The following is a 21,563-nucleotide window of genomic DNA, read 5'->3' on the forward strand; positions in this document are numbered from 1 at the left end:
TCCTAATGATTTTAATGTACAATATCATATGGTTAGATGTGATAATGCTGAACTAAGTAATTAGACAAGCCAAGAAACTTGTATGTACTCTTTTTACAGTAGGTTCTTTCTCCTAATTTCAGGAATAGGTTTTTTTTTCTTTTTCCTTCTTCGCTATCTTCAATTTGTCTCAAATAAAAGATCTCTTTATACTTTCATAGGGTATTTTGAGGCACATTAAATACTTCAAAGCTGAGAACACCATCCTTGGAGGTATTTTAAAAATGTGTGGATATGGTGTTTAGGGACATGGTTCAGTGGTGGACTTGGCAGTGCTGGATTAATGGTTGCACTCTATGAACTTTAGGGACCTTACCAACCTAAATGGTTCTATGATTTTGAGACATTTAAACACCTGAGTGTGCTCAAACAATCACAACATGTGACTGCTCCTTTATTGCAGGAGCTGTTTTCATTTTCTATTCCCTCCAGAGCAGCCTTTGCTTATTTATTTGTTCTCCTGTCTCAACCAGAAGTCCCATGCTTTTTGCATACTGTTTAACACTTAAACATGGTGAAGTCTAAATCTACGACTACAACTCCCCAGTGCCAACAAAATAATGAAGTCACTGTTTATGACACTGAAGTTCTTTTACCTGAAAGTAACCAACCTCAGACTGGCAATCCATACTCCCGTTCTTCCTCTAATCCTTGTCATAAGTGCCTTTAAACATTACAGAATCCTAAAAGCAGACTTTCTCAATCTGTTATTTGGAACAGCTGGGGAAAAACAACTAAACAAACAAACATACAAAACAACAAAAAGGCCCACACAAGTTCTTATTGGGTGACTTTAAAAACTAATCTATTTAAATTACACCCCCAAAACAAGCTTCACTAAGTAGTACTGTCTACAAAGCCTTTTCTTCTGAACAGGGACATCAACTCTACTTAAAGACATTGTGTGAGAACTATCAGCATACTCATAGCCAGACAGAGACACCAGGCTGCAGCCCAGTAACTCATATGCCTCTGTAAAACAGACTCATCGTAATGTCAAATACTGTACATATCAACAAGACTGAAATCTAGACAAAACATGTGGCATGGGGTGTGGTGTGTGTGTGTGCATTCTAGTTCCCATTTTTTTATGTCAATGAACTTCCAAAACTGCAGGAAAGAATACCCTCATCTGCTTCCTCTAGTTCCCTTACAAGACTAATTCAGTAGGAAACACACTTAGCTGTCAAATCCATCCTATTTATTGAGCACTTGTCTGATTAGAAACAAGAAGAAGGACAAAGTAATCTTTGGAGGAAAGAAGAAAGGAACCATAACACTGGATTATGCAGAGAAGAATCTTATTTGAGAACAAGAATGCTTCTGACATTTATCAAAATCACAAACTGACACTTCAAAAGGAAAAAAGAAGACAGCTTACAAGGCAGAGGTTAATTTGGTTTTGTTTATTTTTTTTTCCCCCCAAAGGCTCATTCACATCTTCTGCCAATCCAGCCCTGGAATAATCTCTCAGGTGTATCATCCTTAACAACTGCTGCTTTGTTTCCAAAGCTTTTAAATATTCTAAATAAAATCTTAAGAGAAGAATACGTGTTTATTTTTCAATCTCCTCTTAATGGTTTTAGAAACCCCATTTATACTTCCAAGGAACTGGAAATCTAACTGGAAATCTCATCAGTCGTTTTCACTACCCTTCAGGCCACCAATAACTTCTACCTCTATGCTCTTGCAGTGATTCTATCATGGGTAGAAGCATCACAACCATTTCCAAAGCAGTGGCAGAGTCCTGGGATGAAAAGTCAAATACTACTTTCTAGCTACTTTCAAGTTATTCTTGGGAAGAAGAGAAGTGGAGAGGACAATGACTTTGTCTCTACAGCAGAGCTATAACATGAGGGAAAAATAAAATGTCTTTCACCTGCCTGACACAAGTTACAAAAGTGATCTGTTTCCGGGCTTATTCAAAACTTTTATCTCTCTGAATACAGTGATAGGGGAAAAATATTTACTACTGCTATGATTTAAAAAACATTTTTAGAAAACATAGTGTAGAAGCATTTGAAAGCCACCAGATACTAAATATGTTTTGCAACCACTTTTGAAACCTTGGCACGAAAAGCTTCATGAGACAACAGAGCTGTTACCCTTACGAAAACTGTATTTTCTGTAACATGCCAAAAAAAAAAAAAAGTCAAGCAGATAACACAGATTGCAGATTTTAACACATCTATAGACCATTTTTTGCTTGACTGTCAGTATTACATAGGCTCAAGATGACCAATAATTAAAGAAACATATCCAGTAATTACTATTATATTGGCCAAATAAGACCCTCAGACCATCCTGAGGGTACACACCTTGCCACCTTTGTAAACCTGCTCTTTAAAGAATGCATGGCAGCAGTAACAAACTCTCCAAAGAAGCAATATAAGCAAATTCAGCTTTTCAGATGAAAAGGAAGGAGAAAAAAACCCAGGAATACCATTACAAACCACTTCACTTATACTTCATAGTCATCCTAACAACGGCAATGTCTCTTTAGCACTTCCCTACCTACATGTACACCTTTTCAGTGAGCATTTCTCTTGAAAGCTTTGACCATCAGGGTTTGTTTTGTGCGGCTTTTTTATTCTAACTGCTCAATACATTATAAATTTTTTTTTAAATCCAGAAGCACAGAGCAGCTTACGAAAGCCCCCCCACAACCAAAAGAAGCTTCTCTTAGTCATTTGGGATACATAGGTGAGCACAGATAAACAATGTCTTACACATAATCCAATGGAAGTACAGAAATCTATTCAACTGTCCTCTGACCCCAAAACAAAACAAAGCAAGTATCAGAAGGCAGCCTTTAAACCCAGAACTTTTATATTTATGAGGGTTTTTTTCTCTTTCAAACAGTTCTCAATACAGTGAAAAACTATGAAAGAGATGCTCAGAATGTGTTTTTACATAGATCTCTATTAAAGCATTAAGTATCCACAAGCACTTGGGACACAGTACAATTATATCTCTGCACCTGCTATGTGCAGATATCCTTTCCCTGGTAATTCCAACTCAACAGTCATTGCAACAGTGCTTACAAAACAGCACTTAAGAAATACTCAACTGTTCTGCCAAGAAAGTACACGAAACTAAGAATAAACCTGTAATTCAATGCTCTTTCTCCTCTACAATGCTTAGTTTCTAATGTTTTGAATGTGTACAAGATGCATATTCCCCCCACCACAGAAAAGCTCACCTTTTTGTTCAGTATGGGAATAAATTCCTTTCTGCTGCTGTGAAAAGAAAACCCTTCATGGCACACTCAAAAGACTCTTTCAGTTTAGATTTTAAAAAGGTAATCTGATGTAATGAAAATTGCTTGAAAACATCTGGACTAAAGTAAAATCCAACAAGGAGCAATGGATAGGCTATTTTCAGCCTTGGGACATTCTGTTTCTTGCTTAAAAGCCTACATTTGTAGTGCTGACATCTCTATACAATGCTCACTTCTGTTAGTACTGTCCAGACAATTATAAAAATGATTTATCAAAAACCCAATGACCAGAACAATTTGGTACTTAAAAATTCCTTCTATTCCAGTTTCACTGATTACAGCAATCACTTCTTCAAGCAAGTCATTCAAACAACAAAAGAACCAGGAAAGACTGACATGGCTCATAAGACCCACAAGGAGGCAGGAGTGGGGTGAAGCCTTATTAGAACATAAAGGTTTCCCACGATATGCACATACTTAACTGTAGCAGTGTTTTGTGTTTGGTCTTTTCCAAATGAATGATAATCTAGACCTCAACCATAATCCAACGAGACTATACTGCATTTGCATCATCTTCAGATGTTGCATGTATAGTCTTGTTTTTAGATGAAAGTTTGAAATAATGGTAAAAAAACTGGAACCATAATTTCTAAAATTGCCCAGGTAATTTGAAAAATTTCTCAAGTTAATTTTGATGTTATTAAAGACAAGACTATACACCCACAAAGGGTGTGTGGTTCTGTGGTTGTTTGCAATTCTGCAACTGAAGTAGAGTATTTCATTGACAAGACAGTCCTTAATTTTATTCAGTTATCTCAAAATGCAACCAATTCTTCTTAGAGAGGAAGCAGACACGCTGCCAATATTTGCACATCTCATTGTTTTGTTCAGTCCTCTATTACTTAGTATGCTCTATCTTCACTCAATTACTTGTATCTGACATTTCTGAAAGTAACAAGTTCAGGCCAAACGTGCTAGTATACTAGGCAGTAGCATACATTTAAATGAGAAACTACACTTTGGCCAAAAAATGCACTAAGCACATTCTGTAGATATTATCCCAGGTTTTACAGGTTTGCACCACAATCAGTAACGCACAAGTGCTAGGTGTTTCAGTGAAACATATTAGTGTTCTTCTATTTATTTTAATTATCCTTAAGTGCAAAACATTGACTAACAGGAACAAGACTCATTGTAACAAGCTCCATCACTCCTCACTCTCAGAATGTTCTCTTATATTCTGGAATCTGCACACAACACCTGCAGTAGAAAAAGTGGTATTTTAGAAAGTGTATGCGCACATACTCATATATATACTGCTAAGCTAAAATTAAAATGGTAAGGAAAACAAAAACCAATTTCTAGTTCAATAGTTAACTTCAATTTTACAAGAAAAGGAAACCAGACTTTTGGAAGACCAAAACATATATAATAAGGATGTGTGGTATTTGTGGAAAATAGAAAAAGTTGTATTTATAAATTAATTTCTTTACATATTTATCTTATCACTTAGTTTGTGCATTTTTAAATTACATTTATGGAAAATTTTAAAAAGGTCTTAAGTGAAGTTCTAAAACTTCCAAATAGAGACTTGCATGTAAAAACAGAAGGTAACAAAGTCTCACATCCCAGCTGTTCTGGACTTCTAAAAGGACCCAGCACCCAGGAGCATCCATCATGTAAGTTTTAGTGGACAAAAGTGAGGAATGGAACTCCTTTTCTATCTAATCTTGTATCAAAACTAATTACAGCTGTAATTCTGAGATGACTATTTTTAAAGGGTGAAGAAAAAGAGCAATATATTCCTTCAGTTTGACAAGTGACTTTGTTTTCTTGCTACATGGCTTTTTATCAGATTTTAGAATAAGCTGTGATTTGTGCCACAAACTACCCCCAACTGCTAACGGTCAGTTTTGAGGCTAAAACCAGTGAACTCATGCTTGACTGGAAAACAAGAAAGAGAAGCACAGATAAAGTACCTGCTACATTCTTCCCTCGTGCTGAAGGTTCTTCTCTGTAATTAAGTATAAACAGGGAAGAAACTCGTCTTTTTAGACATCGTTATCATTTTTCTTTCAATCTCATAGAAAAATCCAAAGTTAAGAGTTATACAGCTTCTTTCATAATATAAAAGGATTTCCTGAATACTGAATTTACATGGGAATCAACAGCAAATATGCAATTACTGGCCATTAAATAGACTGATTGGCTTCAAACAGCTTTCCCAAAAGACAAGAAGACCACAAGGCATCCATACACAGGCACTGCAGACACACACACACACTCTTCTGTACATTAGAAACAAATCTAACAGCTGGAAACTGAGTATTACACAGTGGAGAGTGTCTTTGTAAAGATACTCATAGCATATCCCCCTTAAGTATTCCTACTTGAGTCAAGTAGGCACCAAGGGTTTAAAGAGAGCCTGGAAAAGCAAATTTTGAAAGGCATAAGTGCCTTAGGTGATTCAAGCATTTAAAATGTCAATGACCTTTAGTACTTTTTCCTCTTTAAAGAGTCTACTGTATAGATGCCATACCTTTCTGTCAGCAACACCTCATACTGCACACTATGCAATGACAGACCCTGCATGTAGGACAAGGCCACTTGTCTCAACTCTCAGCTTCAATCCAGCCAAGTCATAGGGATGTAAAAATGGATAATAGTTCCAAGTACAACAGAACAACAGTACAATGAAAGCACATTAACAAAAGATTCCTAGTAAAGTCAAACAGCAAGAAACACAAGCAATCAGCAGCACTTCCTCATTTGCAGTAATCAGTTTCAGATATTCCCAGAGTCCATCAAAATATCTCAGTGGGTATCACTGAGATCTTTCTAACAGCAATTTCTCCTAATTCCTTCAAAACCTGATGTAAGGCCATAGCATCCTCTAGCTCCCATGACAAGGGGTTCCACAGCCCTCTATTCAGTATCTCAATGACTACTTTTGTCTGGTGTCGATACCCTTACCTGCTAGGAACACTCATCTGGTGTCCCTTAACTGCTGTACTAGAAGAATGGGCAGCCATTTCCTCTTCACCCTCTCTTACATTTCTTTTGGACAGTACTGTTATACCCATTACTAATGTCCCTCAACTAAGATGAAAAGGTGAAATGATCCTAACTTATTTAGACATTCCTCATATGGAAACTTTTACATACCTTTATACCACTCCTGACTCCTCTCCCTGTATCTGCTCCATTTCCCAAACTTTCCACTGAGATGATCAAGGTTAAAGAGTCCAGACAAACAAAACACAGTTATGGATTCACCGTATTGTATGTGCAAGATGTATTGTGATCCCTTTTTCAGACCACTTGCAGAAGCACAGAGACAGTCACTGCCTATGGCACACAGATTTACCTAAACTCAATCTTTGGTCTATGCCATTTTCAGATTTAAACACTCCTCTGTTCCTGAAAGGGCAGGGCAGATGCATGCAACAAGAGGAAGAGCTCATTAACGAGAATTATGCTTAAGCTCTAAGAGACTTTAAAGCAATATAATAAAAACAAAGCATGTCCAGCACAAGCAGGCCCAATCTAAAGCAGCAGACCCCATGATTCTCTTAAATGATAGGAGCCCTACTTTTCCCTTTAGATAAAGTTGCTGTTGTCACAGATTAGTCTCGGGCATAATCCTAGAATGACCTAACTAGACTTTTTATTTCACGCATGTGGGAAAAAGAAAAGTAACTTGGTTTTGCCTGGAAGTGGAATGGCAAACCCACAAAAAAGAAAAATAAAAACTACTACAGTACATAGCACTGTTGAACAAAAGCATGTAATTAACACCCAACCCATCATCACTCCCAGAAATAAAGCTCATCTGTAACACACTGTGTGTTCCAGTACAGCTTCATCCATAGTGGTTTCCTCACATTTCTTTTTCTGCTTGCTGGTCACTCTTTCCTGGCTTCTAAGTAAGTTCTGGAAAAACAGATGCAAGGATGACTTCCAAGTGACAAGAATTTTGCACGTACAAAGAAAAATATTAGCACTAATAACTTTCATCCACTAAGTTTTAACTTAAAGAAATCCTAAGCATGTATGCCAATATCAACAGACAGATGGCAAAACAAATTAACACAACACTGTGGAAATTCCGTGGAGGACAGCAAAACAGTCAGATGTCTGAAGTAAACAGTCACCAAGATCTTCACATAGAACTTGTTCATAGAACAATGTATGTTCTATGTACAAGTTCTATGAAATTTTCAAAAGAAACAGAAAAAAATCAAAACTTCAGAATTTACTTCACTGTACAAACAGGAATTTTACTTCCATACATTAACTGACTTGCAAGAGAATCCTTTCAAAAGTGTGAGGGCTCCCTCTTCTGACGACACTTTGACCAAACTGCAGAACTTCTAGGCTGTGTTGTTCTGGAAAAAAATCTTGGCTCACATACATGATATTTCCTATTAGTTTAGAAAGCTGAGAGTGTTTTAATCTTAAGGAAAAATAAACCTAAGCCCAAGAAACTGGTAATTATTTTTTTTATAAGAAAATTTACTTGAATCTAACAAAGTAGTGTTTAAAAATAATGCATATTTTGATAGTATAACTTGCAAGGAACTACCTAAAATAGGAAACTCAATGCAAGACTGATATGACAGTATTCAAGAGATTAATACATGAGGTAAGCTGTGTCCATAATCAGAAAATAAAATAACAAAAGGCACCTTGCAACCGAACACAGACATATTGAAGTAATATCTGAATAATCCTTAAAACAGACATCACTAGATTTACAGACACAGCTCCCTTCTAAATCAGACCACAAAATCCTTGGTTAAGCAGGCACTGAAAGTCAATAGTGCTCAATGACATAAATACATAGCTGACAATCACAGACTCTGTTTTAATCTTTTTCTTTTAATATGCATTTGTGATCACTTCTTCTGTTGAGCTGCTGTCACTCCCTTTGGGCTGATTAGTCAGGCCAGCTGTCCTTTTAACCAACCCCTTCAACCTTGGCTGGGCAAACCTGAAACAGCTCCTCTGTACCCTCAAAATCATAGGATAAACAAGAAAATACACAGGCCAATGGTAAGCCCTTAATCATTAACACCCAAATACAATAAATTCAAAAGCACTACAGCTCACTACAGCCAGTATATTTATGTCATTTCCACAGAGGATGTCTGTCTTGGGGTGATCAACTTTCACACAAGAGCTGCTCACTTAAACAGACTGCAAGCATTCCTTGAAAGCAGATGCCTTGTTAATTCACAAAACTTGGAAAGTTTCACACATCCCTTTATAATAGAAAAGATTCAAGCCCTTCTCTGCAAAATGTATCCCCTCCCCATGTCCTGTTCACTAAACTCCACACAATCAACAAAGCAAGCCAGGGCAAGACTTTGCTCCTATGGTCTACAAGAGGTGACTGTGTCACAAGCACTTCACTGTTTCTCATTTAAAATACTGCTGCACACTCTTTTAACTTGGTCTAAAATCTGTGTACAAAACAGATCTCCTCCCTTCATCTGAGAACCACACAAATAAATCATCATTCCCAGGATACAGAAATTTCCTTTTCATCCTCATGAAAGATTGATGCCCGATCCATAGCTTATTTCCCTATTGTTCTCTCTCCTCTGGAGACTGCTGATATTACTTACGCTCTCTGGCTGATGATCTCTGAATCTAATCACCCAGAGTTTCCAAAATCCCAAAGGCACAGTGTGAACACATCAGGACAAGCTCAGTTGTGCTTGCAGCAGTATGATGCAAATCTGGTATGTTCCTGAGTCCAATTTTTAACTGAACAGCACTCACACTTTAAAACACTCTAATTTATGTATACTTCAGTAACGCACGAGCGAACAGCTGAACAGGCCAAGTTAATTTCATTTAGCACAAGAGTCAATAGGAGCAGAGACCGACTGTCCACAGCCTCTACCATGGAGCCACGTCAGTGACCCCAGAGATGAGAGGGGGGAGCACTAAATCTGCAAGATGGGTGAGCACAGTAGCTCTCGTGGCTTGCAAGTATGATACCACTGGGATTTTTATAGGTGCCTTCTGTCAGCAGTAATAATAATGTGCTGCATGCAAAAGAAAACTCATTCTGTGAAACAGCAGTCCCCACATGCAATGGAGACAGGCAACAGAGAGAACAGAACAGCTCCTCTGATCACATGGCCTAAGCAGACATCTATTTACATACAGAACTAACAAAATTCACTTCAGATTTAGTTTCCACTGAACCTTAATAGAGCTTAGCAAGCCCCTCCCAAGAAAACAAGCATGTATGTTTTAGAAGTACTTCTGAAGTGTTGAAGAAAAATACTACAATTTCTACTGCATCTCATTTAATCTTCCATTATGCTTTAATTAACGTAGTTTCGGATTGTCAGTCATGATGTACATTAACAGCAGTCCAACTTGCATTTGAGACCTACTATTAATTTCTCTTTTCCATCCTCCCCATGAAAGAGCTAATACCTAAGACCTGAAGCCATAAAACCCACCCCAATTTTTAAAAGGCTCTACAGTTTAAATTCACCATCTCACCAAATAGGAGAATTTTCCTGCTACACCAGCAAAGCACAGTCTATACAAACACCACTGCAATATAACATTAAAGTTTTACAAAAAAGGGAAAAAAGACTACCTCTTAAAAAAATACACTGGGAATATTAATACAATTTCTTAATAAATCTGGTTTTCATAAAACAAGAAAAGGGAATTTCTCACCTTACCCCCAGGAAGCTTAGGTATCACTGAAGCACCCAAATTACATGTATAAAATTTAAAGTTAAGCCAGTTTATAAAGTATAATTATTGTTTCAGCTGAAGTTACCAGCTAAATAGCTGCTCACTTAGATGACAACTGCAAACATTTACTCTTGAAAATGGAAATAAAGCCAAAAGCATTGAGACATATAGGCAAAGTAGTCACTTTCATACTACTTTTCTTTCTATTTTAAATCAACTTGTTTTACCTTCTCACAGAAGTCAGTAAGGGCTGTGAAGTCCCATTTCTTGGAGTAAGCAACATTGTACCTCAATATGGCCTCCTAGAGAAGAAGCACAACAAAACAGAGCTTAGAGGTAATTATTAATGGCAGAAAAACCATTTAAGGACATTTCCTTGTTGAAGGAACAGCACCATCTGGTGGCTAAAACCTGCCACAGAGCCTGCCAAAATAGTGCAAATCCTTGATACTGAACCCTCTATTTTGGGTTTAGCAGTGAATAAGCTTCAGTCCATGGGGTTTTTTCTCCGAACACAAAACAAGACAAGGCATGCTCGTTATCTCCCAACAAACATAAATGTTCCTCACCCCGTGCTTGCTCATGTTGAAAGTACTAATAAAAGGTATTTGAGGTATAAAAGCAATATAGCAGAAGTTGCATCAGTTTAGGAACTTAAAGAATCAGAACCACCGCAAAATTAAATAGACCATTTACAACACCACCACCCTTTAAAAAATCACAAGAAAAAAAACCCAAATAAAATAACATCAAGGGAAGTCTCCCCAGTTGCTGGGGAGCAACTATTTGTTCATTTGAAGTTTATCTATGGCTTTCACATTCTCCTCCTTCCCTGCCTACACTATTCTTCACAAAAAAACGTAATAACAACTCTAAGCCACACCAAATCACAATTAATGTACTGTAACTGTAAGACTTCATGCCAGTGTTACTGTAAGAGTTATCAAAAGAGCATTAGTCTCCAAAATCTACAGATTTTTGTCAGCAGCTTGAATTGTGATTTTAGTGGAGTGAACTGATGCGAAGAGTTACTATTTCCAGCTCTCTCACCTGTGCATCCCTGACCATCTGGCTACACAAAACCCTCACGCTATGTTTACCACAGACTACCATATACTGCTGGACAAACAGTTTTGTGTAGACTTTAAAATGGCAATTCATTTTAATAATCAGAATAAATTCAGTGGTAACACTTAGGACTTCATTCATTAGGGAGACCCTTGAACAGCAGATTTTTTTTATAGTTTATTTTTCTAAGTGATTAAACAAATAGGACCAAGCTAGAATCACTGGCAGTATACAGACAACCTGAATGTATTCATACGCATATAGGTTGGATTTCAAACTGACAAACTTACCTTCAAATCATGTGAGCAGGTAAATTTGTTAAGTAAGGCAGTTTGGATTAGTTCCCATCGACTTCCAGCAGTTCTATCCCCATTCTTTAAAGTAAAAACCCAAAAGAAAGTCAGATTGAGTCATTTGAAACAGAAAGACACATTTACTAATAACTGCCATCTGTAAAATTGGTCAGTGAAAAGACTGAGTGTATTTAATGGAGGCTATAAGAATTCTTCATTCCTGAATCAAGTATAGATAACTATTACGAGTTTTTACTACAGGACACGCTTGCTGATTATATCCACCCTAGTCTGAAGTATTTCAGTGGGTATGTTTATGTCTCAAGCAGTGACAATACCAGATCAACAAACCACGCAGAGCTAATCTCTGCCTACGTCTTAGCAGAACAAGCCAGATACACCTCACTATCAGCAATACCTGACAGAGTATTATAATCCAACTGTGGTTACAAATTCATTCACATCTGTTGAAATTGCAAATTACTTCACACATGCACACAATATATAACATAAAAATATGTAAGTAAATAAATATATCACTTATAAGGAGTTCAAGTTTACAGTCCATATAAGTACAGAAATATATATATCATCAAATCATTAGCTAGGCAAAATAATTACAAGGAAAAAAAAGTCTTTTGCTCTGTCTGAAGCATCATGACCCAAATTCCAGTTTTTCAGACTTCATTTTCTAATTCCACAGTCAGTTTGACAATTGAGCAAATGCAGTAAAATGAAAACTCATCTATGTGTAAACAAACTTATTTGATTACACAAGTGTAAATACTTAATCTTACCTCATCCTCTACAGGATATAAATTTTGTTCTGAGCAGGGCATTTTAACATGCTTGTTGTCCCACAAATCTTTGTAGTGAGTTGGAAAAGGTTTAGGTACCTCTCCTTCCCTTAGAAGATCTACCTGTTAACACAGAAGAGAAGGCAAAAAAAAAAATCAGACTCTACTTTCAGTTTTTAAATGGAAGAAATAAAAAGTAAGCAAAAATACAGTTTTAAAAGTTCTCATGTACAGCCATCCTGTCTGGAAAGGGGAAAGCTACCAACTCACCACTGAGAGCTACACAGAAAAAGAATCCATCTGTTAATCCAACATTATACTTGTTGAAAAGAACGCCACCTTATCATTAGACCTCTTGAAACACACTCAAATAAAGGTAATATATTCAATTACTATATATCCAATCACCAGCTGAAGATATCCTCATTTATTAATTTAAGTATCTACATATTTTCATCCAAACATATTCAAAATGTAGTTACAAATGTACCCATAGTCATGTGCAGAAGTAGTATTTTTAACCTAACACTCAAAGGGATGAGAAATCATTATAGATAGAGCAATACCTCGAATCTACTCCAGAACAAATTCAAATTTACTTACAGAACATCAAAAAAAGTAAAAACAAACACCATGTTCTTGAAGACCTAACTTGTTATAGAGCCCTTTGGCAGCACTAAGTCTCTCAGAGTACGCGTTTAAACTAAATGTGGCTTTCTTTTAGTTGGGATTTATCCATAACCTTACAGGTTTCTGGTCACATTTTATTTCAACAATATTTAGGCTGCCTTTTACTCCAAAGGATTAAAGGCAAACATACCAGATTTGATCTAAAATGCAGCGGTAAAACTGCTAGAAACTCTGCTTCATTCTTTGTCTTTTCCATATCTTGAATATCTTGAGCCATTTGTGTGTCTTGAACCCAAACCAGAATCACATTAAAATAAAAACAGAGCATGAAAATGTTGGAAGTACCAATTTTACTTGCAGACATATTTAAATTCCTACACTTTACAACTCAGTCAAGGAAGCACACACACCTCCACGCAGAAGAAAAATACTTGCCCCTAACAAGACAGAGGCAGTAAAACCATTATTATGTTTCTTCTGGATCGTAATATCCTAATTCTCTGCACCAGAATAGCCAATTTTCAGTAGAATCAGTTGCCCAGTCTGCATGCAAGGTATGGAAAAGAAACAGTACTAGCAGGATGCCAAAATGTAAGACTAACACATGGCATTTCGTGTTATTGAACACTTCAGGCACAACTCTGATTTGAGGCAATGCAGTGCATTACTGTACCCTGACTGTCACAGTGTGGTTGGCTGAGGGCCGCAGGTGAGGCAGGCGGGCCCCACACACTGGCATCCTTCTCATCTCCTCAATCGGGGTTCCAAACCATTTCTTGTTGCTTGGAAGAGGGGGTGGTGTATATTTAGCAATCTTCCTTCCCGGCCTCTGGGGTTTGAATTCACACTTTTCTTTCCTGCTGTTAAAATAAAATGCATTGAAACTTTTTATTTGCACTGAAAAAACAGGTAGGCAAATACACAAACTTCCATTGCAGGGTTACAACAATAATAGTTTATTTGCCAGCCTTTGCTGTGGCCTCAGGCCAAAGCTTTACTTGGGGGAAAACTCCCGCCACCACCAGCTTTCCCCTGCCCAACACACAAAGTACATGTCTACAAAAACACTCCTCTCTACAGGCTGACAAACCCCTCCACAGATCTGCAGTGGGTTAGCAAGGCAGAATATCCCTCTGCAGAGCCATGCTCCTTCCCAACAGGGTCTGTTTATCCATGGACAATGCCTCAGTAAAGATGTGCAAAACTACTTTCTTGCCCGATTTGAAGGACTTGAGTCAAGTAAAATAATTGCATGTCATACCAAAATACACAGCCCTTTTGTTTCTGCTCACTCCTTAGATGCTTATTCACTTTCTCAGCTCCTACTGAAACCTAAGGTCTTCAGAGCAGAGATTATCCTTTTGTCCTTCCACAACACCTGGCATGCAGAGTCCTGTGCCATGTTCAGGACTCCTATTTCCATTACTGCAGTGTGTAACCACCAGTCCTTCTCTCTCCCAAATTATGAATAGAGCCAAACAAAACAAACCAAAAAAACCCCCAGACCCAAAAACATCAACAAAAACCCCCAAACATCTCTACAATGGCTCTCAAAAGTGAATTTTTCCATGTCTATTTCAATCAAAGCATCAATAGCACTGATGGTTTAACAAAATAGATTCACTGTTTTCAACAAATGAAACTAGTAAGAATTGTAATTGCACTGGACAAACATATCCTTTAAGGACCCCATGCATAGCCCCATTAAAAATAAGTTATTTCAATCTGATGTCAGTTTTCTTTGTATCTTTAAATACATTTTGCAAAACTCTTTATACAATCCAGCCTCTGAAATTCTATCACCAAAGAGGAAATCCCCAAGCATGAAAAAAACAGATGAAGAGGCAGACAGAATGCTACCTTTTCTCCTCAACTTTAGGTATCCTCATGAAGTGAGAGGTGATTTTGGAGTCTCTCTTCACACCCTGTTTTGCACCTTTGCATTCTGATGATGGAGCAGGAGAGATCCCAGGTGACTTTGTATGCAGGCCATCCTCTTTAACAGAATTATCTACTTCCTCAAAGCTTTCACAGCCCTTGGCAGAAAAACGTGATTTCCTTGACTCCAATTCAGCATCCCCATATTGAATTCTAAAAGATTTGTTTATGGGTTTTGACATATTAATCTCCTCTCGTTCATCCAGAAATGGACTTGTTTCTTCATCGGCCTCTGACCCATGGCAGCTATTTTTAGAATTATCCACATCCATCGGCGATTCTGGCTCACTTTCTTTCTCAAAAGCAGGCGAGTCCCCTGAACTGCTCTGACATTTGCTCAGTTTCCCAGGACCTCCAAGATCAGAGATACAGGCATCACAACCAGCATCTGAAAGTGGACTTTCTGGAACTACATCCCCTTCCTCTTGTTCACCCATTGAACAGAGAGAATTGCAACTCTTCAGCTTCTGTGAATTGCACGAAGCCACTTGTCCATCTGTCTCGATGGCTTTTGAAGAAGGTTTTGAATTTCCTGGTTTTGAAGCCCGGCCTGATGATAACTTCCTCTGAGCCCAAGTGGCACTGCTTTCTTCACAGCCCTTCTGCTTGCCAGTTTTGTGCATCTGATCAATGTTGGCATTTTTAAAGAGGTCTCCAGACTGCAGACCCTTCACAGGATCTGTATCTAAGACTGCATCTTTGTCCTCAGCCTCCCAGCTACACATGCTGCCTGTCTGAGGCAAATTTACTTGCTTTGCACCAACTTCCACAGATATTTTTGCATAATTTTGCTGACAAGTATTCTCTAGCTTTTTCACATCATGCTCACAAAAGTTATCTTTTTTAATGGAAGTCATCTTAGGATTTGCTTCAGTATTGTTATTAATTTTGCTGTGTAAGCTGTGGAAGAGAAGTAAGGGAATTCAATGTCTTACTTCCAAATGAAATTTCTGTGCATATTTTTTTTAAGCAACAATGATAAACAAACAATAGGAAGTACAGATTTTTATTCATTCTACTCTGTAAATAAGCACTATCAGGATCAACAAGTTTTACTGCACTAAGGAATGTAGCTCACTAGCAACCTATTTCCATTTAAAGGCTCCAAAGGATGATCAGCCAGTTGCTTACCTCAGGAATCTATTCCTGTCATTCATTATCCTTATTTTCAAATCTAAACAATACGAGGCTATTATTTAGATATTTTCTCCAGATGAAAAAAAAAATTAGAAGCTGTGATAAGAGTCCTCCATAACTTTCATTTTTATCCATTAAATAAATGAGCAAGGAAATCAATGGTGTTATGGCCATTCCCTCAGAGCTACAAATTCATCTTTTAGAAGAGCAGGACACAGCTCTGCTCCACAGTCTCCTATTACTTACTCCCTTACTCTTATAAACAGCCCATGACTCTTGAAAAAAAACTCCATTCAAAAGCTCAAGGGTAAAATACATTTCAAACTGATAAGAAAAAAGATGCACTAAATCAGGGGCTTTTAAGAGGAAAGTAACCTGATTTGTCTTTGTGTAAGGCAGTGCAGGATGGAAATGTATCTTAATGGTCACAAAGGGAAATGAAGTGAGTTTTGTATGACCAGGTGTTAGAAAGTTGTTTCACATTTAGATATTAATTAATGTGTCAGCGTATTGATAATTACTTAGAAGACACATGAATATAAAAAAAAATCTGACTAGTCTTGATGAATACATCACTCTGAACAATATCTTCTCCTGAATGTATTGTTACAACACAGTATATTCCCAGTGCAAACTGAGCACGCTAAACTCTGTATGCCTGATCACTGCCCAGCTTCCCATTTACACTAAATAGGAAAATATGCAATTACCACACAATTCTAAATTCAGCCACTGAACACTTTAATAATTATAGATTCCTAAAAGCATTAATTCTCTTCATGAATGGTAACAGATCGTCTTCTAAAAGACCACTCAGGATAAGGAGAGCTGATAGCTTGAAACTTCATCCACAGGATGATTATTTGAAAACAAAAGGATTTTAGCGGGGTTTATTTCTTGATAATTTAAATTCCCATGCAGGCATTTATTCCTGCAAATTTTGATGAACAAAAACGAGAGTTACAATACTGCTGCCATCTCAATGACTCTTTAAAGGTACTGACGATATCTGTTGCCAACTTGAGAAATTAAACCTAACACAAAGACAAATTTAAATTAAAATTGTGATGTTAACTGCAATAGGCACATTAAATGTTTACACAACTAAAGGCTTCTTAGAGCTGCCTAGGCTCTAATCTGTCAGCAGGGATGGAGGAGAGCACAGAACAGCAATACTCTAAATGGAATTTTAAAAAAATAAAATAATTCATTCCCTCCTTAAGAATCCTCTTAACATCCTTGATTTAGTGCAACCTCTAAGCCTGTAATTAGCTCTACATACTTCTGTATTAATCATTATCACAAGTCTTTCCAGCTGTTTTTAACACTGCTACGGACTTCAATCTTTATTTATTAGCAAACATCAATGAAAAATAAAACAGCACATTTGCAATTGCAACTACAGAAAAATAATATCCGATATTCCTCTGCACCAGATGGTTAAATTCTTTGGAGTATAATTTTAATGCTGCCTTGCAATCACTGCTCCTGACAGACCACATTAGCCAAAAATATAAAACTTTATCTGATAACATTCAGCAGCAAAAATTTGTAACATCTTTCATTAAAAAACATCAATGCACCTGTAAATTCTGGCTGTATTAAATCAAGCTGCACATGTTTAAACTACAATCACAGTCCACTGAGACAAACCAAAACAGATTTTTGTCTGTAAATTAACAGCAAAACAGTGAATTGATCACAGCACTATGAGCAAGAATCTGCAACTGTTAAGTGTCCTATGTCAAACAAAAATAAAAGCAGAACTGTTGACCAAAGACATAATCTGATATCACAACTAAATTGATCCAGTGTTTGGCTGCCAATGGAAGCAACACTCCCACTTTGCCTTCCCTTGCTCCAGGTTCTCATCTTTTTATTTGCAGGAGCCAATGTATTTATTCATCTAAACAGTGAGGTGCTTCAGTAATCGATGTCAGCAATATGTTTGGGCTTGGGTGTTTAGAGGGGATGGCGGGGACCAGGCAGCTGCTCGTAGTGAAAATGTCTCAGTTTGTTACTCAAGAGGATGTGCCAAGGTAAGGAAAGAAATGGGGCTACCTCCATTCAGCCAGCTGTACTGGCAACCTGCACTTTTAGCTCCCACCAGGCCCCCTCAAAGAACACAACTTTTGAACATGCTTATGTTGTGCTTTTTACCTTTTGGACTCCGTTGTCTTGGGTCCTTTATTCTCCAACCAACTGGTAATTGTCTGCTGCTTACAAACTGAAAAACCACAGTTCACTGTTATTACATGAAACATGATAAAACTGCAATATCATTGCATATGAAAAAGATAACTTGTACTGGGTGAAGATAAAAACACCTACAATTAAGCACTCATTAGCAGCTCTATTATACAGAGCATCCAGACAGTAGCAGTATTAAAACTACATGTGATGCAATATTTAATTTGCATCAGTCAGCAGCTGTAGGTTTTGTAATAATATTTATAAATTCCAGGCTTGGTCAATGGTGGGATTTGTTTCATCCAGCTTTTTTTTAAAATATAGTTAAAAGGTTAAAAATACACAGTGATTTTGTAGAATTAAAAAAAAAAGGAAAAAAAAGAAACTTGAACTTTCTAGCCCCCATCATTACCTTTAATCACTACCACAGTGAGCTCCAAAAACATCTGCTGAATATTGGAATGAAGAGGCAACCTGACACAACTTAAAATCAAAAAAGAAGAAAACAAGGCATCTTTGAGGACCCATCCAAGAATTTTATTTGTATGTAGCATACTGTGAAACATAAGGCTCAATATAAGCACAGCACACACTAGAAGTGATAAGCACTCAGGACTTTTTCTTTTCTCCTCCATCCATAAACAGTTTGAAAACTTCTCAGTGCTTACTCCCCTAAACAGCAACATAATGAAGGATACATTTTTTTCAGATTTATTACCAACAACACAGTTCCAGTCTTATCTGTGTGTTGTTGCAGTTCAGACAAGCTTTCAACAGAACAGCAACATGTGAACTAATTATGCAGCCACTTGGGGGGGGGAATAGGGAGAAAAAATTCAAAGCAATTCTTTCAAAAATGGAAAACAGTCTTCATTAGTTTAAGGGGTGTTTAGTTTTATTGTTGTTATTCAAAGATACTCTGCAAATTTGGCAACTAGCTTCAATTCCTTTTCTTTCCATTTGCCAAGAGAAAGCCACCACTGACTGTGCAAGGTGCTTGCTCACTGCTTTCAACTGGGTGGGCAACAGCTGGAGTACCTTACTGTAACAATAGCTTTGCAGAACTGAAAAACCAATAAAGCAGATCTGGCTCTTCTGATTCTGAGTGAATATGGGAAGTCTCAGCTGTGTTCTGCAAATGGGGATTGTGTAACTTGTAAGAAAGACAGCTTAGGCCATCAGTAACTTAAGAGAGATCGTTTCATAAACACTTTCCCTAACATTCAAGGCCTTGAACACTTTTATACAGCTGCTTATCAAATACCCTCATCAGAGGATATCGGAATTTTTAGAATGAGAAGTAATCTCCAGAAAATACTAAAATCATTTTCAGTTCTTCTGTAATGGCACAAACAATAGTGCAAAACTGCCACCATGTGACTGGGTTACCAGGGAGCAATGTCAAGCTGGATGGAGGGTCCAAGCACAAGGATACCTGTGCCATCATCAGCCATTCAGTGTTTCAAAAAACACTCAGCTTCACCCCACTCAGACAAAAATAACAGGCTGACAGATTTTATGAACTAAAATATTTTTATTTCCAAAGATGCACTAAACTTAAATCTAGCAGTCATTCTGATTAGCAAATTTCACCTTCTTACATTTGAAGTGTTAATCCAAATTGCCTAAAGGTAAGCAGCCATAAAAAAAAAACCAAAAACCCTGAAGAGACATGTTAAAACATGGGACAAATAAACCTCTTCAAAGGCAGCTGATTACCTCTTGAGGTTTAAACTTGTGCTGAGGAAGAAATACTTATTCATTAGCACAATAAATAGAAATGATGGCAGCAGCATCAGAACAGAACGAAACGGCTTTAGTTTGAACTGCAGCATCTGAGCAGCCATATAAGCCCTCCAACCAATGTAACACACATCACTTTCATACTTCCAGCAAGGCTTTTTGCTACAGATAAGGTGGTGAAAACAAGAGGCAACAAAAAGACAGCACATGCTTATTCTCAGCATAAACAGCAGAAACAGACTTTGCTGTCTTGGTTTTTTTTTAAATGGCATCTTTATTTCTACTCAAGATTCCCCAAATCATTCCCATAAAACAAAACACTCCCTACAATCTACCTTTGAGGAAAACAACTTAAGTAAGAATCTTCTAAAAATTATCACTCTGTAGGAGTGTACACCTCTAACTCCAAACTATTATCTACTCAAAGTTGCCTCTCAGGGGTTAGAGAGGTTTAACTCATCAGTTGCAGATGACCGCAAGTCTGTCTGTGGTCTTTTTCCCCTTCCATGCACTCCTCTCTATTCCTGAAAGAGGTATTTCACTGTGCACTAAAATTTTATTTTGTCAGCGTTAGCTCCAAATAGAAAACAAAACTAAGGTAGCCACGTGGGAACTTCGTCTACACAGCTTTGTTAGGCGGCAGAAGGACCAGGCACCCCACCCCACGGGCCAGCAGCGCTCCAGGCTGGCAGCCACGTGCTTATGTGAGCTCCTGTCATTACCCTTGGCTTTTCCTGTGTGACATCCTGGCACAACCCCCGCTGAAAGCCCTTTTTCCCGCAGCAAGTATTCGTCCCCTCCCTTGCGGAACACGCTACCTTTAGCGGCTCTTACCTCTCTTCAATGATTTGCACTGTTAGTGGAAACTTGCAAAGAATCAGGCATAAAACCAATATAAAGATCCTGCACCCAAAGCCGTCCCCAAGGGGAAGCAGCGCGCACGGACCACGGGGCTGGGATACGGGGGACACGCTGGCACCGGGAAGCGAAGTTAAGAGAGAATGCCAGCCCGACGAGGAAGGGCAGCTCCGGGGAGGCTCGGTGCACAGGCACATGCGGTCCCCGCCGTTCAACGCTGCCCACGCCGGCAGCAGCACGGCAGAGATGCCACGACAGGCAGAGAGGGACACGGCGACGCGGCGGAGCCCCCGGCCCGGTCACCTCCTCCTCCTCCCACCCAGCCCCAGGCGCGACGGCGGGCGGGTCGGGCTGGCTGGGGACGCCGAGCAGCGCTCCCGGCTCGGGCCAGTTCAGCGCTGCCCAGGCCCTGCAGGCACCGCCGGCCCGTCCCCGCACCCCGACAGCGAGCAGGCGGCCAAAGGAGGCGGGGGCGGCACAGACCCCAGCGAGCCCCGCTCCCGCCGCCCCGGGGCTGGTACAAACCTTTATTCCCCACGGCGGTGGCAGAGCTGCTGCCCCCGGGCCCCTCCTGCCGCTCTCCCTGGGAGCCGCCGCCGGGGCTGCCGGGGCCGGGCCGGGCTCTCTTCCGCGGGGGTTCCCGCCCGCAGCCCGCGCTCATCCTCGGCGGGGCCGCCCTGCCCGCCGGGGCCGGCCGGCACCCGCCCCCCGGGGACGGCGCAACGCTGCGGCAGCGGCTCCGCCCGTCCGCATCCTCCGTCCCGCACGCCGGGCTCTTCCCAAGGCGCGGGGGGCGCGGCGGGGCCGGGAACGAGCGGCGTCCAGCAAGCGGGGCCCGGCGCTCGCAGCAAGATGGCGGCCGGCGCGCCTCACCCCGTCACCATGGCGACCCGCAAAGCAGCGAGGTCGGGCAGCACTTTG

General features: G+C 39.2%; 1 protein-coding gene and 1 long non-coding RNA gene across 3 annotated transcripts in view; both read right to left on the reverse strand.

The window, feature by feature from the left end:
• Positions 1–21,514, reverse strand: part of PARG (poly(ADP-ribose) glycohydrolase) — a 61,717-nt gene extending 40,203 nt beyond the window's left edge. The window contains exons 1-7 of one of the 2 annotated variants that reach the window (XM_032116300.1): positions 21,168–21,514; positions 18,012–18,078; positions 14,637–15,614; positions 13,450–13,633; positions 12,147–12,269; positions 11,347–11,430; positions 10,216–10,290 (exon numbers count right to left, since the gene is read on the reverse strand). In XM_032116300.1, coding sequence (XP_031972191.1) covers positions 10,216–10,290; positions 11,347–11,430; positions 12,147–12,269; positions 13,450–13,633; positions 14,637–15,614; positions 18,012–18,078; positions 21,168–21,303 — 1,647 coding nt within the window. In that variant the 5' untranslated portion in view covers positions 21,304–21,514. Of the gene's footprint in view, positions 1–10,215; positions 10,291–11,346; positions 11,431–12,146; positions 12,270–13,449; positions 13,637–14,636; positions 15,615–18,011; positions 18,079–21,167 lie in introns of both variants that reach the window. The other variant, XM_032116299.1, reaches the window with a different exon arrangement.
• Positions 1,431–10,200, reverse strand: LOC116447282. Its single transcript, XR_004241553.1, has 2 exons — positions 5,239–10,200; positions 1,431–4,519 (listed from the first exon to the last, which is right to left on the reverse strand). It is a non-coding gene; the product is annotated as an uncharacterized LOC116447282 (long non-coding RNA).
• Positions 21,515–21,563: the final 49 nt, after the last annotated feature.

The sequence above is a fragment of the Corvus moneduloides genome, chromosome 8 (genome assembly GCF_009650955.1).
Source record: "Corvus moneduloides isolate bCorMon1 chromosome 8, bCorMon1.pri, whole genome shotgun sequence".
In the NCBI taxonomy this organism is placed as follows: Eukaryota; Metazoa; Chordata; class Aves; order Passeriformes; family Corvidae; genus Corvus; species Corvus moneduloides.